This window comes from Lissotriton helveticus, chromosome 7 (genome assembly GCF_964261635.1).
Source record: "Lissotriton helveticus chromosome 7, aLisHel1.1, whole genome shotgun sequence".
NCBI lineage: Eukaryota > Metazoa > Chordata > Amphibia > Caudata > Salamandridae > Lissotriton > Lissotriton helveticus.
In genome coordinates this window covers 95848839-95864087 of record NC_136068.1, presented here as the reverse complement: position 1 = coordinate 95864087, position 15249 = coordinate 95848839, and the positions used below count along the sequence as shown (strand labels likewise).

The 15249-nt window shown below is 45.2% G+C and overlaps 1 protein-coding gene across 4 annotated transcripts in view; it reads left to right on the top strand.

Moving 5' to 3' along the window:
* The window catches only part of TAF4 (TATA-box binding protein associated factor 4), a 227443-nt gene that overhangs the window by 102965 nt on the left and 109229 nt on the right, over nucleotides 1-15249 (top strand). For all 4 annotated transcript variants that reach the window (XM_078651584.1, XM_078651585.1, XM_078651587.1 and 1 more), the window contains exon 3: nucleotides 449-771. In XM_078651584.1, the coding sequence (XP_078507710.1) occupies nucleotides 449-771 (323 nt within the window). The remainder of the gene's footprint in view (nucleotides 1-448; nucleotides 772-15249) is intronic.

The window sequence follows — 15249 nt, the reverse complement described above, 5'->3', positions numbered from 1 at the left end:
ATTAAGACCACAATCTATACTCCGCAGGCTCCAAGCCACACCTATCCTCCTGATCAGTATTCTAGCTCGTGAGGATGTGATGTTGGGGGGGGGGGTAGTAGCTAGAGGAGCTTGCGCTGTCCATGCTGTATCTCAACTCGCAGTTAGATCCAGTAGTTTTTTTGTGTTCAATTTCCATTGTAAATAAACTTTTTTTTGTTTTAGATTTCAGCAACGCCAATAAGGAAAACAAATCCGCCAACTTTCAGAAAGTGTAGTTATCGCTCTTAAATCCTTAGAATATCATGTTGTAAAACCATTTAGTTTCTGTGTGAAGTAAAAATTATTTATTCTGCTCATTGTACCAAAGTTCTACTTTTGAAGTTTTTCGAGAATTGTAAACTGCTCTGATGTGATTATATCCACACCTGCTAAAACTAATCCTTACTTCTTTATCTTTTCCCCGAAGGTATGGTGCTTGTACGGAGCGAGAATGGACAGTTGCTGATGATCCCGCAGCAAGCCTTGCAACAGATGCAAGCGCAAGCTCAGGCTCAGGCTCAAGCTCAGGCGCAAGCTCAAGCTCAGGCTCAGGCACAAGCTCAGGCTCAAGCTCAAGCTCAGGCTCAGGCTCAAGCTCAGGCTCAAGCTCAGGCTCAAGCTCAGGCTCAAGCTCAAGCTCAAGCTCAGGCACAAGCTCAGGCTCAGGCACAGTCGCAGTCGCAGAATGCCATGGCCCCACGCCCTGCAACGCCAACGACTGCCTCCCCGGTGCAGATCTCCAATGTGCAGGTCAGTGTCACACTCGTATATGGTTTTGTATGGTATCAGTCTTTAAGTTGGAGGGAATAAAAAGTGTGTTACAGACACTTGAAACTTGTTTTTTAAAGATTGTCCACATGATCAGGATAGTTCACCAAGCCTGGCCTTTACTTAGACCGTACGTTATTCAAACTAGGGGCTGGCTGGACTGACTCAATCCTAGCCACTTGGGCACTGGAGCCTCGGCAAGCCTTGGTAATCATGTTGATGTCAAAGTGATGCACTGCTCAGACACAAGGGCTTGAATTCTATGCGTTAATGCTTTAATTAGTAAACCATTCTTAGATGTTTTCGGTATGAAATATATAACCGTTTCCCTAAAATATTTCACATAATTAAATTTGTCGCACTTTCAGTGGTTTTCTTTTCTAATTTGTTTGTGTGCCTTGAGACATCTTGTTGTGTTAATGGCCATTTTCTGGTGGATAACTCTACCTGCACATTCCTCACATATAGAATAGCCTGCAGGCTAGACCTGAAAAAATGCAAATATCTCTCCTGTTTCATCAGGTGGCATCTCTGCTCTGATGCCTCCTTAGTTGTAACATCACAGAGCTGTGTATTGTGCTTATCTGCTCCCAGACATAGGTTCCTCCTTATTTTCATGCCTTCCGACATGAATGCAGAGTTGCTTTCAGTTCTTAAACAAGCATTGGCATAGCCAATAGTTCTCGCCTTTGGGACCTTATAAGTGTTTAGGAACACAGTTCCAGGGTGAAGAGGAGGCAGGGGTGAGAACAGAGAAAAGGAAGTCCGCTCCGAGGTGAAGATTGGGATGGGGTAAGAACAGCGGAACAGCTGGCCAGTGTGTGGGTGAAGAGGAGAGAAGAGGATGGTTGTAAAGAGAGGAGAATGTGAAGAAAAAAAACAAAGAAAGGGTGGTAGCGCTGGAGTGATCCGAGGACAGGGCAGGATGTGTGGAGACTAGTGAAATGAAATGGAGTAGTATTTCAGAGTAAAGGTGGGGGTGTGACACAGAAATGGAAGGGCACTTGTTGTGAAAGTGAAGAGGAGGCAGCGGGACATTATTACATCGAAAATAATCAAAGGGATTAGAGGTTGAAAATACTCAATATGATGAAGCTCTAACTTTAGTCCACGGACGTTTAAAGAAATGCGGTTCAAGAATGAAATAAAAAGCCCGGCAGATCGTTCACAAGAAAGCGCTAAGGCTGCAATTTGCTCCCTCAGCGGGCCGAAGGCATGGTTTCTCTACCAAGCGGTGTCTGTGACTTGCAGATCTGCAGACACAGACAGCAAAGCTGCCCAGGTTTCAGATTGCTATCTGTGACACAGAACTCCCCCATTGACTTCCAATCAGCATTTCGCCCTCGACGGACAACAGAGACTGCTCTGATTAATGTCATAGAAAAACTGCTCTGCTCACTAGGTCACGGTCCCCTCTGCACTTCATCTTACTTTATCTCTTGATAAATAACCATAGAGCTGACCATATGATGCTCCTTCAATGTCTCAATGACCTGTGGTGTAAGAGAACATGCCCTCCAATGGTTTGCCTCCTTCCTGGTTAACAGGTCTCATCAAGCCAGACTATATTTCTACTGATGCGCCTGGCCACCATCTCTTGCAGAGGTCATCAGAGTGATGCACGGTCATCAACTCTCTTCAATTCCTCCAGCTGAGATTACTCAGGAACCCGAACCCAGGTTATCTCAATCCCACGTCAATTTGCATCATACTTTCAAAAGGGGGAAAGTCTTAAACTGTCTCATGGATGTTTAAAGGTGGTCCAGCCGAACACGATTTGTCTGAATGATGCTCTCAATGGTCCTGAAAACACTGCTCCTGCCTGCTTTCTCTAAGCTCCAACTAAAGCTTGACACAGAAAAAGCTTAGTTTGCAAAATTCCAACAGCTCCACTTGCCTGGGAATAGGTGGTTGCAATTCCAGAACGATGGAACACTGGCTTGCCTAAAACAGAATCACTGCGCCACGCTTTCTCTTGTGAGCACTGCAGTGCGGTGCACTAGAATAGGACTACTATTGGCACTGAGGATAAGCTCCAACCCTCTCCTTTCTAGAATTCGATACATCTTGCCCATGTGAGGCTTTTAGCCAAAATCTACAAAGAAAAACTGAAATCTCATTGATGCTCATAGGAGTGGGGAGAACATGACAACACGAGATAGAGAAAATCACACCAAAACAGAGAAAATTAAAATAGAACACAGGGAGAAAACAAGAACAGGAGACTGAGAGAATTAGAATAGAAGTCAGAGACAAAAGGGCGAAGAATCAGAAACAGAAAACAAGGTTAAAGGGCAGACAGAATGTCCGAAACCTAGAATAAGAAACAGGAAAATGGGAAACAGAAAGAAAGGAGAAAATGGGCAGCATGCGAGAAAAGCTATTTATTTATCGAGTCAGCGGAGGAGGCGCCGAGGATGGGAAGACAGTAGGTGGAAAGAAAATGAAAGCACACATGGTGGGTTGAAAATGCAGGGAAGGAAGAAATGAGGGGCAGAAAGTGGAGGAGACTGGAGGAAAGAAGGCAGATAAAAACATGAGGAATCTTGGATGGAGGAAAGTGCTTGGCACAAGTGATGGGGGTGAGCAGGTAAGGAGATGCGAGTAAGCAATGTGTTAGGAGCTACGAACATGCGAGAGAGAACGCCAGGGAGGTGCCAGGGTGCAGCGAGAACATTGATCGCGACCATGCGCGCTCTATATATAGTCTCAGATGAAGGATGAAACTGTTGGGTCAGCGAAGTGTTGACGGCAAGGAAGGAAATAACCGACCGTTTCAAGTATCGAAAAATATACTGGAAACTATGCGTGATTCATGCATCCGCAACCTTGTGAGGCCTGCTCGGGAGGCTGCATGCAGGCTGTGTGCCGAGTGGGAGAAGAGGGGCTGTTGGTGGAGAAGGGGGAACGAGGGAAAGAGAGGGCAGGCAGCGGAAATCTGGGGAGGAAAGAAGAAAGGGGAAGAAAGTGGGAGACCGCGTCAATGGGACAGATAGGAACAGGAAGGCACAGACACATGGAGCCAGTGAAAGACAGAAACATAGAGATAGTGAGAGAACATAGAAAAGGCAGGTGGTGGACAAAGTAGAGAGAATAAGCGAATGCAACAGAGAGAATGAAAGAAACCTGGCAGAGGTAGGAGTGGGGAAAGAATAGGAAAGCCAGATAGAGACAATAACAGAGCAAGGGAAAACAGAAAGGAGTTAATGAACGAAGACAGAGAAAGGAGAGAGCTGGAGAGACAAGACTAGGAGAAAGTAACTACAAGCATTGGCCGCGTGGCAGCGAAAGTGACACGGCCGCGAAAGTGATCACGATCGCATGGCGGCTGCGCGCGTGCACGCAAGCTTGAGGCCACCAAAAGCCTGTGGTGGCACTTTCAAAAGCCACTTACTAAATGTCTTGCAGCGCATGCGCTGGCTCAGCGAGACCTAAAAAAAAAGAAAGAGGATTCATTTCTACTTTTCAAAGTACAGTGCTTAAGGATAATGGTGCACAAAGATGAAGAGATCAGGTTGCAATGGGGATATTCCTAGGACTTTAGCTTTGGTTCACCTAACATCTGTGCTTAGAGTCTGGGTTCTAAAAGTGCCTCATGGCCCAGGATTGCTCTTAAATTATTTGATGCTATTAGAAGTTTGAGTGGAACCTTCATGCGCATAGACTAAGCTGATCATCAGCCCTCTTCCGGTCTTGCTCCTGGGATGTGTGGCAAGACAGATGAGGTCTTCGAATTGCCTGTACTCTTGCCAAAGGTTACAACTGTCATCTTCATCTAAATATTGTAGACTGTTTGTTCTGTTTCAGAACCCTTGTTGCCTGTTAATCAGACTTGGTACTTGATCATGCCAGTTTGGAAATGGCTAGCTTCTGCAAAGTCCCTAATGACCCAACATTTCTGTCTTCTCACTCTCCGTCTTTGTGCCTATTGTTAAAAGTGCCTAGGGTTAAACGTGCCTGGTTTACTGATGTCTGTTCTTGTCCTTCTCAGTCCTTCCCTGCTGACTAAGAGTTTTTAATTGACTAAATTGATAGGGAAGGCAATGTTTTCACCAGGGAGCCTGGCTCTTTGCTCCTGCAACATCACATCAATACTGGTGGTTAATAGCTGTTTTTGGAGTTCTAAGGCAACTTCTAGTATCTGGTCTTTACCATGGTCTTTGTGGCCAGAACTTTGGGATCCTCCGAGGTCCTTGCTAGACATGCTTGGTTGAGATCCTTGGCCTTCGTTGCAATGATCAGGCAAACGGGCGAATATGCTGAATGTGCCCTTTGATCGTTGTTACCTCTTTAGCAAACAGATAATGGGGCCAGAGGATGTTTTGTTACCCACTCAGTGGACCTATCATCTGTGGTGGGCATACTACATGAGTCATACCAGACATGTGACCTTGGGTGACTCCAACAGTCTCACTCTGATAACCAGCTGCCCCTGTGTTCCCATGTATGTGTAGCGAGTGGTGCCTTCCTAGGGTACTCTTAATAGAAGCAACACTTTTTGACATATTTTTCCGAGGCTTCCCCTATTAGACAATGTTGAATGCCTCCTTGGGCAGCAGGTCTGAATTGGTGTGCACATTCTGTGAAAGGTGCTGTTCAGGCTGAGTATGTGAAATGGCTTTTCCCAGCTCTGAGACCCACTTGTTGGTCTCTCTCCATTTAAAACACATGATGCACAGTTCCCAGGGGAAGTAATGTATCAGATTTTGATCGCTTTGTAAAGGAGCCATTCTTTTTGGAATGCTCTCCAGTTCTCCTGTCAAAGATTTTACACTGTGGTTCACTGCATTTTGTATTGTGTTAGCTTATTTTGGGACCGTCCATTTCAATTCTGGTAGGAAGCAGTGTTTAGGGTACTCTATGATTGCTAATTCTGCTTGCTTGTCTTGCACATTTCATAGTAATGAGGTGCCTTGCCTCTGTCTAGATCTGTTGAATGATCATGTCAGGGGGGGCTGAATCTGTTTCAGCTGCTTGGATTACATTATGGTCCTAAGTTGCCTCTTGAGATAAAGAGTGGGTCGGATTGGTTGGTAACTTGCCAATTTGTAGGGAAGGGAGAGACGTTTGGAATAATTATCTCCATCATGCCAGCATGTGGAGTACGTGCCTTTCGGACACAAGTATTTGCTCGCTCCTTGGTGTGGTCTTTAACATGTGGACAACCCGGTCGTATAGCATTTTTAATCTCAACAGTTGTTCTCCGATGGTCCTTGTTTCAGTCCACACGGTTTCAGTCTGTTTGTGCCTAGGTTGAAAGTGTTGCCTGATATGAACTTATACTACTGCGCACGAACACTCTTCTTATTCCGAGTTTCTTTGTTTGCTTGTGCTCCTCTGCCACCTTTGGTTCAACTTTGTGTGACGGCTCACCCTATCTACTGGCCCTATTGCCTGGTTCAATGACAAGGTAGGTATGGTGGAGATGTAGTAAGTGGCATCCTTTTTAGGTAGGAAGGTTCTTTTGGGGCTGCTTATGTGTGTATGTTCTGGGGAGTCTCCCTTGTCAGACTTGCAGGTGGAATATTTGTCCTTTGAGTAATCTGGTTGCACTTTTTTTTGGACTATCTTCCCATATATGCTTAACAAGATTTCTGTGTCCTCTTACTTTCTATTCCCACTGTGGGCTTGGAGGCAGCCTATTTGACCCCTTTCATGGTAGTTTGTTATGGGACCTCTTAATTCGACATATAGATTTTATGTTTCTGGTTTTATTGCTTGCGCTAGATACACCCAACTGTGTGGTTGCGGCTATGTTGACCGCTTTCGCCTTTTTGTGCATTTTGCCTTTCCCCACTAAAGGGATGTAGTTTACAGGACTGTAGTACATGTCAGTTGTCATTCCCAGGTGTTATGCAAAACATGGCTTACTTTGTGTAATAATTGGCATCTGAGATTGTTTATGCCGAGTCTTGGATCTCTTTTTTTGCTTTAAAACAATAATTATATATCTAATAGCAAAACAAGTGTATGCATGTATATATTTATATATATCTATATATCTCTTCCGACCTGTTTTGATCTTGTTCTCACTTGGTCTTCTCCAAAGAGAGACCATTTCTATACTGCCTTCATATGTGTTAAAAACATGCGCTGGATAATGCTGCAGAACTTATTCTTTACATTTTGCTTGGTTTTATTTCCATCTTGGTCTTGCAGAAATGACCACTTTCGTGGGTACACATACTGCTGTTCTTATGTGTTTTTTCTCTCGGGGGTTATTGCTATTGATTCAGTAGGTGATGAATCCACATGTAGATTTATCCAGCAGAAAAATGATTATTTACTTTTGATTGCTTGAGTATCTGCAAGAATCATACTTAAGTGTTCCTCACCAACCTGCCCACCCGCTTTCCCATTCTTAGGTGTATTGCATATTATCTTTTGATAAGATTCCAGGTTAGCTTGTTGCGTGCATTTGTTACTTTAGTCAATCTAGTCTTCGACTCTAGGTGTGGGTGTGGCAAAGAGGACTTGAGTTGACATCAGAGCACCAGGGTTGCACAATGCACAGCTCTGTGATGTCACATGTGGGTAGGCATCCGGTCTGTGTTGGAGATACAGTGCCACCTGCTTGTCTTTGAGAGCTATTTCAACTTGTCCAGATTGTCTGGCAGCCGGAGGACATTCCAGAATTGAGATCTGCAGGTAGATGGAGTATTTACCACAAACTGTTATCGAAGTTAAGTAAATTGCTTGTTCGTACTTGACTAATGTGAGTCTGAAGGGGAGCTCAAAGCTTTGTACCCACACCTACCTGCTCATTTTACCCTACTGATGTGCCTCACCTTTGACCACCATTTAATGACAGGCACCTGAGCTGCAGTCTTTTTTGTTTCCCCCTTTTTGCCTCAACGGTCAAGTGTGTAAGCATATTATCTATTTTGATTTATGCCATTTTACTTTGGGAACTGGTCTGTGCACAAATGGATAATTTGAGTGTATTTTGTTTTGGCAGTCTTTGTACCTGACACTTACATGACTAGTCTCAGCTGCTTGGGGTGTTGGCCTTCAGTCCACTCTTGTCAGTTCTGCCATAAGTGTAATGGACGATACCCCATTTTGGGAAGTATCCCAGGTGCCAATGGCTTAGTACTTTAAATTTGGGAGTCTCCGCGTACTTCTAAGTCGTTGCCATAGGATTGATTTACTTACTGCCTGGAAGTTGACAGTTCTTTGGGATTGTGAAGGGTCGTTTATGCTAAAAAGACAGCAGCATGTATTTTCCTGAGGGTAACCAAGCCTCGTGTAAGTGCTTTATCAGATTCCCAATCTGCAGAAGATTTAAGCTCCCACCTGCATGGTTATTTCATCCAGCATTGACCTCAATGATTTGGTTTTAATCTTTTTATTTTTTTCATGCTTAAACAAGAAAATGTTAACATAACAATCATGCTATTCTCATATTAATTCTCAAATACAGTACATAGATAATTAAAAATATATAACATTATACTTATATTTGCATAACAGGGTGTAAATTATAAATTAAAGTTCAGACACATAAAAAGGCATTCAGTGTCTCTCTCGAAGTTCATTTCCAATTGTAGCATTAATTTTTCCTTTCACATCTATCCTTATTCTAGTACATGCTTATCGGCTACTGGGCAGATTTGCTAATCATACCTTACCTACTAGTTATATCCATTGCTGCTTTTGGTTCTTTTCTGACTGTTTCCAGGCGGATCTCCTCCACTGTTGCCCATAGCAGCATATCCTTTTCCCATGCCCTCCTCGATGGGACTCTGTATTGCAACCAGAATATGGTAATGCAGCATTTTGCAAAACACTAACCCCAACATAGCAAATTTATAATTGATCAACCTTTTTTCAAGTTTGAGTATTATATGAAGCAGATCTTGTTTTGATGAGCATTCTAGTGGTAATATCGTCGGGTACAATCTCATCAAACTCTTTCCCAGTAGGTGGTTACTTTGCTACAGGAGCATGTATGTCATGTGGAAAAAATGATGCTTCTACAATCCAATGAAAATGCCCTTTCTGGATATATTTTTTTACATTTTTTATGGGTCGATATAAGTATCATGCAAAATATTCAAATTAATTTATTTGAAGCGAGCTTTGCTCTAAAGGCCGGTCACTTGCAAACAGGCTATTGCCCATTCAGTATCTGTAATTAGGTCTTACATATCACTTTCCCAGTGTTGTTTCATTCTTAAGGATGCCTTCTTTCTGTCTGACTTTAATGATTTTTAAATTAGTAAAACTTATCTACGGCCCTACCCTGTGGTCCACATAGTGTCTAAAACGTCTAGGATGATTTTAAGGCTTGTGGTAACTTTATTATAATTTCTCTGGCAATTGCCACCAGTTAGGCATACTGTAGGAAATAAGTGGGTCTTGCGTCTAAGGCTTCCTGGGCCTCAGTGAACATAAGGAAGGTCTCCTCTGGTTATAAATCACCCAGAGGTGGCACAGCCACCCTCTCTTTGTTACATTACCGACATGTCCGGAGATAGACCTTTAAAGAGCTGGATCCACAAAATCTCTGTGGTAGCCTACTCAAGATTTTCATCACTGCTATTCTCCATGCCATTCCCACCAGTCTTATCCTGGGTGGGGGAGTGGGGTAGCCATACAGAAGAATTAAGGAGTCCCGTAACAGCATTTTCTCCCAGCTATCGTCTGGTGAGGACCATTTTGTTTCATGTTGAAGTTGAATTGTCAAATAATACAATTCTGTATATATATAGCTGCCCTTGTTTGATCATTTGGTGTTAAATATATATTTAACATATATAAATATGTATTTAATATATGTGTGTGCATGTGTGTGTGTATATATGTATATGTGTATATATATATGTCTGTATATATATATATATATGTCTGTATATATATATATATATATATATATATATATATATATATATATGTGTATATATATATGTGTGTGTGTATATATATATAGATATATATATATATATGTATATATATATCTGTCTATCTGTGGGCAGCTTGGCTACCTAAGTACCTGAATGCATCTATTAACCATCTGAGTCTCAGCCTAACAAGAGTATCTGTGTGATGTCACCAACCCCCCATGGAAATACCACAGATTGGCCCCAATTAATTATTAAGCCTGACAACTTACTTTCTGTTGAGTTCCCTGAGAAGCAGTGAGACTGTCCTAATAGAACGAGTAACGTAGATGAACGTGTCACCAGCATACATCGATACAAATGCTCTCTTCTGATTTTACTCCATTTCCCTAAACCTGCAGTATCTTCGCAAGTGTTATCGCCAACGTCTCAAATACAAGTGCAAACAGCACTGGCGAGAGTGAATACCATGCATAGTACCATACTCTGTTACAACTATAGGAAATAATGGCACTTCTTTTCTTTTTTGCTGCGAGTGAGGTATGAAGTAATCAAACCCATCTCAGGTTCTTTCCAAATCTGTATTCAGCTAAAGCTGTAAACATGTAGTTATATTCTGAGGTGTCAAAAGTATTTTCTGTATCTAAGGCATTAAGGGCACATTCCTCTTCTAGTGCTATGCAGTCATGCATATATCTATTAGACTGCTAAGTCCCAAGATAAATCCACATTGATCCTCAAACCAGTGATCCACCACCCCATGTAGTCAGTTGGCTTGGACTTTGCAAAGGATTTAGATGTCAGTGTTCATTAGGGGCAGGGTTCTATAGGAGCTTAGTACTAAAGGGTTCTTATCTGTTTTTCAATTGTTTAATCGGAACGGCCTCTCTTTGATACTGGCAAGCTCCCACTATGATTGGCCTTATTTTTTACCTCCAGCAGTTTTTCTTGGAGTTTGTAGGTCTGACAACCCTCACCTCCACAGGAACTTTCTCTTAGATTTTTCGTCAATTGCCTCCAGTAGTTCCCCCTTCTGTAGTTCCTTTCTAAACAAGCTAAGTGTTCTTTCTCAATCCAATAGAGGTGGATCCCCAGCAGATATTCCTGAATCTGGATACCTTTGTCCATCACCAACCATCATTAAAGGTAGACCAGAAACTTCTTTATTTATTTATTTATTAGAGTTTTGTAGAGCGCATGGTTACACTAGCAAGTGTGTCCCCGCGCTGACAAATTGCTGAAGATGTTAACAAGAGTTCCTGCTCCTTTCTGATCTTAGTCCTTGGGGAAGAGGATTGTTTTTAGCTCTCTTCTGAAATGTGGCTCAGGTGGTTCTTTACGCAGTTTTTCTGGCAACTGGTTCCATGTCCTGGCCGTCTTGACTCTGAAAGATTTACCGCCCATCCTCGCTGTTTTGGCCTTTGGGACTTGTACTTGCCCTGTGCCGCAGGATCTCAGCTGGCGGGTGGGTTCGTACCATTTCAGAAGGCCATGCAGGTATCTAGGGCCTTTACCATGCAGGATGCGGTGTCCAACACACAGGGCTTTAAAGGTCACCCGTTCCCTGATCGGAAGCCAGTGGAGGGTTTTCAGAGCTTTCATTGATGATGCTCTTCTGGGTAGTTGTAGGATCAGGCGGGCCGCTGCGTTCTGTGTTCGCTGTAGTCTAGAAAGACTTTTTTCGCTGGCCCCTAGAAACAGTACGTTTCCATAGTCCAGCCAGGCTGTGGACTATGGTCTGTCGTACTGATAAGGGCATAAGGTCCAGCGTTTTTCTAAGGACCCGCAGTATCCCAAAACATGTGCCTGCCACTTGTTGGGTTTGGTGGTCGAACGTTAAGTGTTTGTCTAGCCAGACCCCTAGATTTTTTACTAAGTTGCTAGGTGTGGGCAGCTCACCCAGTTCTTCCGGCCACCAGGCTGAGGTCCATACTGATGGGGATTTGCCTATGATCAGTACCTCCGTCTTATTTCCATTTAGGCGTAGGCAATTGTCTGCCATCCACAGAGCCACCTTCTGCATGCAGGCCGCGAAGTTATTGGCGCTCTGTTTCTCTGGTGCGTTAAGGTCACAATCAGTTGCGTATCGTCAGCATACGATACTATCTCAACCCCGTACGTGTCTGTGATACCTCCTACGGGGACCACATACTGATTGAAAAGGGTGGGGCTGAGGCTTGAGCCTTGTGGCACTCCCTGATTTAGCTTTATTTCTTTAGACCTAAACTGGCACTGGGCGACCTGAAATGTTCGATCAGTTAGGAACGATTGCAGCCATTCCCAAGCTTTTCCTCTCACTTCTCCCTTTTCAAGACATTGTAGCAATGTGTGGTGGGCTACAGTGTCGAAAGCGGCACTGAGATCGAGGAGAATCAGTGCCGCCGTCTGGCCCTCATCTGCATATCTACGTAAAGCTTCAGTTGAAGATAGCAGGGCCGACTCAGTCGAGTGAAGGGCTCGAAATCCCGACTGTGAGGGGTGTAGCAGTCCATTGGCTTCAGCAAATGCTGAGAGTTGTTTGTTCACTGCTTTCTCAGCAATTTTTGCGAAGTAGGGGAGGAGGGAGATAGGTCGAAGGTTGTCCAATTTTTCTATACTGATATTAGGTTTTTAGGTCGAGCCTGTCCCATTCTGCAAGAATGGGTAGGATCGAATTCAAGTGCTCGATCGGCTAGTGAAACCACTGGCGTTTCTTCACAGTGCATGTGAGGTCACGTGGCCACAAAGCGGGTCACGTGACCACACAAGCACGAGCATCTCCCTAATCCGCCTGCCCCCACCAGGCTCGCATTCCCGCCCCCTCACCAGGCCGCACATCTGCCTGCCACACTTCTCCTCCCCTCGCAGGCCGTGTTCCCTCCCACCTTTCCTCCTCTCTGTCCCTCTCTCTCCGTACATCCTTTAACTGTGTGACTGAAGCCTCCATTACTGTTGCCTTTATAAGGGTCGCTTGCCTTTATGTTTCTGGTGCACGTACATGTATCCCAAGCCGCACGCGCGCTTCCTTGTATTTTCTGTGCTGTTCACACCGCCGCGTGACTGAAGCTTGCATTACTGTTCCCATTGTAATGGGCGCTACCTAGGTTTCTCGATACATGTTTCCAAAGCGAGGGAAGCACTTGAATTGAATTTTCTGTGCTATTCACATCACCTGTGCGAGTAAAGCTTGCCCTACTGTTTCTTGTGTGAGGGATGTTGCCCTAATGTTTCGATGTGCATCTATGTCCATGAACGCGCTTCTATCCGCCCGAGCCGCCTGCCTCCACATCAAAGCCGGCATTTCTCCTACCCTTATTATTCACTGCATGGCCGGCCGGCCGGCACATCAAAGGCTGCTGCTCCCCATGCGTCTCGTCACCCTTCCTCCCTTGCTTCCAGTTAGAGCCTTGGTTTCCTGTTGCTTGTTGAGTAAGCGGTCAACTTAAAAAAATACAATTGCACGAGATACCAGCAGAAGACTGATGCGCACTAAAAGCATGTTGCTGAGAGACATGTTTTCTCAATTGCGAGGTGTGCCTTTGCATAAAAAAAACCTACAGAAGGTACCAGCAAACCGCCTTTTACTCTGTCATGGAATGTCACAAACCTTAATGAAAAAAGCTGCGATTTTTCACACCCATTTCCACCCGTTGTGCTTTCTTTGTTCACATTTGTGTTCTTTCTTTATTCCCTTCTTCTTTTACCCATGCCCTCTTGAGCCTTTTTCTGTTCTTCCCATTGTGTCGGCGCTCCTCGTTTCCGGTTTCTACTCCTCGATTCCCCCATTTAACCATCTTTCTAGCCTCTCTGCTCGCCCTATTTTTTCCCATCTGCCTATCCCACCCTAACCACTGTTCCTCCTCCCTCTCCCCATAACTAATCTTCTTCCCCTTTACCCAAACTCTCCCCTCCCCCGTCTCGCTCTCACCCCTCGCTATCAGTCACCCTAGGCCATGGATCAACAATTCCAATTGGAGGAAAGGTTTGCCTTGCTGGATTTTTATTCACCCGTTTGGGACAGACCTGCCATTTAAACCTACTTCTTGCGGAACCCGCTCCGCGGGTCCCGCTGCGTGTGGAGTTGTCTGCAGCCTCTTGAAGGGGAAGTCGAGGGAAGTGTTGAACGGGGCTGCGAGCGAGTGCGTGTGCTCACCAGGGACTGCAATTCCCAGGAGCACCCGCCAGCCCTGAGCAGCAACACCTGGGCCGCTCTCCCCGACCCCTCCTACCCTTCCACCGAGCTCTCATAATCAGCACCCTTCGAGGCAGTGAGTGGGACGCCTTGCTGGATTTTTATTCACCCGTTTGGGACAGACCTGCCATTTAAACCTACTTCTTGCGGAACCCGCTCCGCGGGTCCCGCTGCGTGTGGAGTTGTTGTCTGCAGCCTCTTGAAGGGGAAGTCGAGGGAAGTGTTGAACGGGGCTGCAAGCGAGTGCGTGTGCTCACCAGGGACTGCAATTCCCAGGAGCACCCGCCAGCCCTGAGCAGCAACACCTGGGCCGCTCTCCCCGACCCCTCCTACCCTTCCACCGAGCTCTCATAATCAGCACCCTTCGAGGCAGTGAGTGGGACGCCTTGCTGGATTTTTATTCACCCGTTTGGGACAGACCTGCCATTTAAACCTACTTCTTGCGGAACCCGCTCCGTGGGTCCCGCTGCGTGTGGAGTTGTTGTCTGCAGCCTCTTGAAGGGGAAGTCGAGGGAAGTGTTGAACGGGGCTGCAAGCGAGTGCGTGTGCTCACCAGGGACTGCAATTCCCAGGAGCACCCGCCAGCCCTGAGCAGCAACACCTGGGCCGCTCTCCCCGACCCCTCCTACCCCTTCCACCTATTGTGTGCTCACTCCATATTAACCACCAGTACTCCCGCAGCGCGGGAGAGCGCGCGGGAGAAGCCCGGGACAAGGGCGGGACCGTCTGTGGCCGTCCGGGGCCGCACGAGGCTGGGCTGGGCCAGGTCATTTTTATTTTGCACTGGAGTTTTGTGTTTGTGATCACCTTAACGTTTATTTTTTGTTCCTGGGTTGTGAATATCTAATTAGTCAGATTTGTCATGAGTCACTCCGCCCCTCCCGGTGTAGGAACATCTGTTCTTGGTCCATTGGACAAATTTTTCAAAAAATCTACAAAGGACTTAGATAGGGACCTTCTCTTAGCAGAGAGAAGAGCAGAACGTCGACGATCAGTTGAGCAGTTAAAGAAAATCTCACTGCAGTCACAATCAGTTTTAAATTCTACTCATGATATGGCTGCTCAAGGGTTGAGCTCAATTGAGGCCGATACCACTGATATTAATCAAACCCCAAGTATATTTAGATTTCCAAGTATTTCCCCGCTCTGTGTTGATGTCACCAGCGGAGATCACCTGGGCTGTCCGCCAGTGGATCATTCTAGTTTTTTGGTAACAAATATCCCATCTAACAATATTATTGATTTGGACCCTTGTCCCATGTTGCCCAACCCCCCATTGGTGGGTATAGACCCAGGCGAGTCTATATCTTCAATGAGTAAACGCAATAGTAGATCTAAGCCTGATGAGGCCAAAAGGGTTGTGCATTCTCCACCAAGGAAAAGAAGGAGGAAGGGTGGGGTAAAAAGGAAAGGATATAACGGCCAGTTACCCTCAACAGCCCCGTC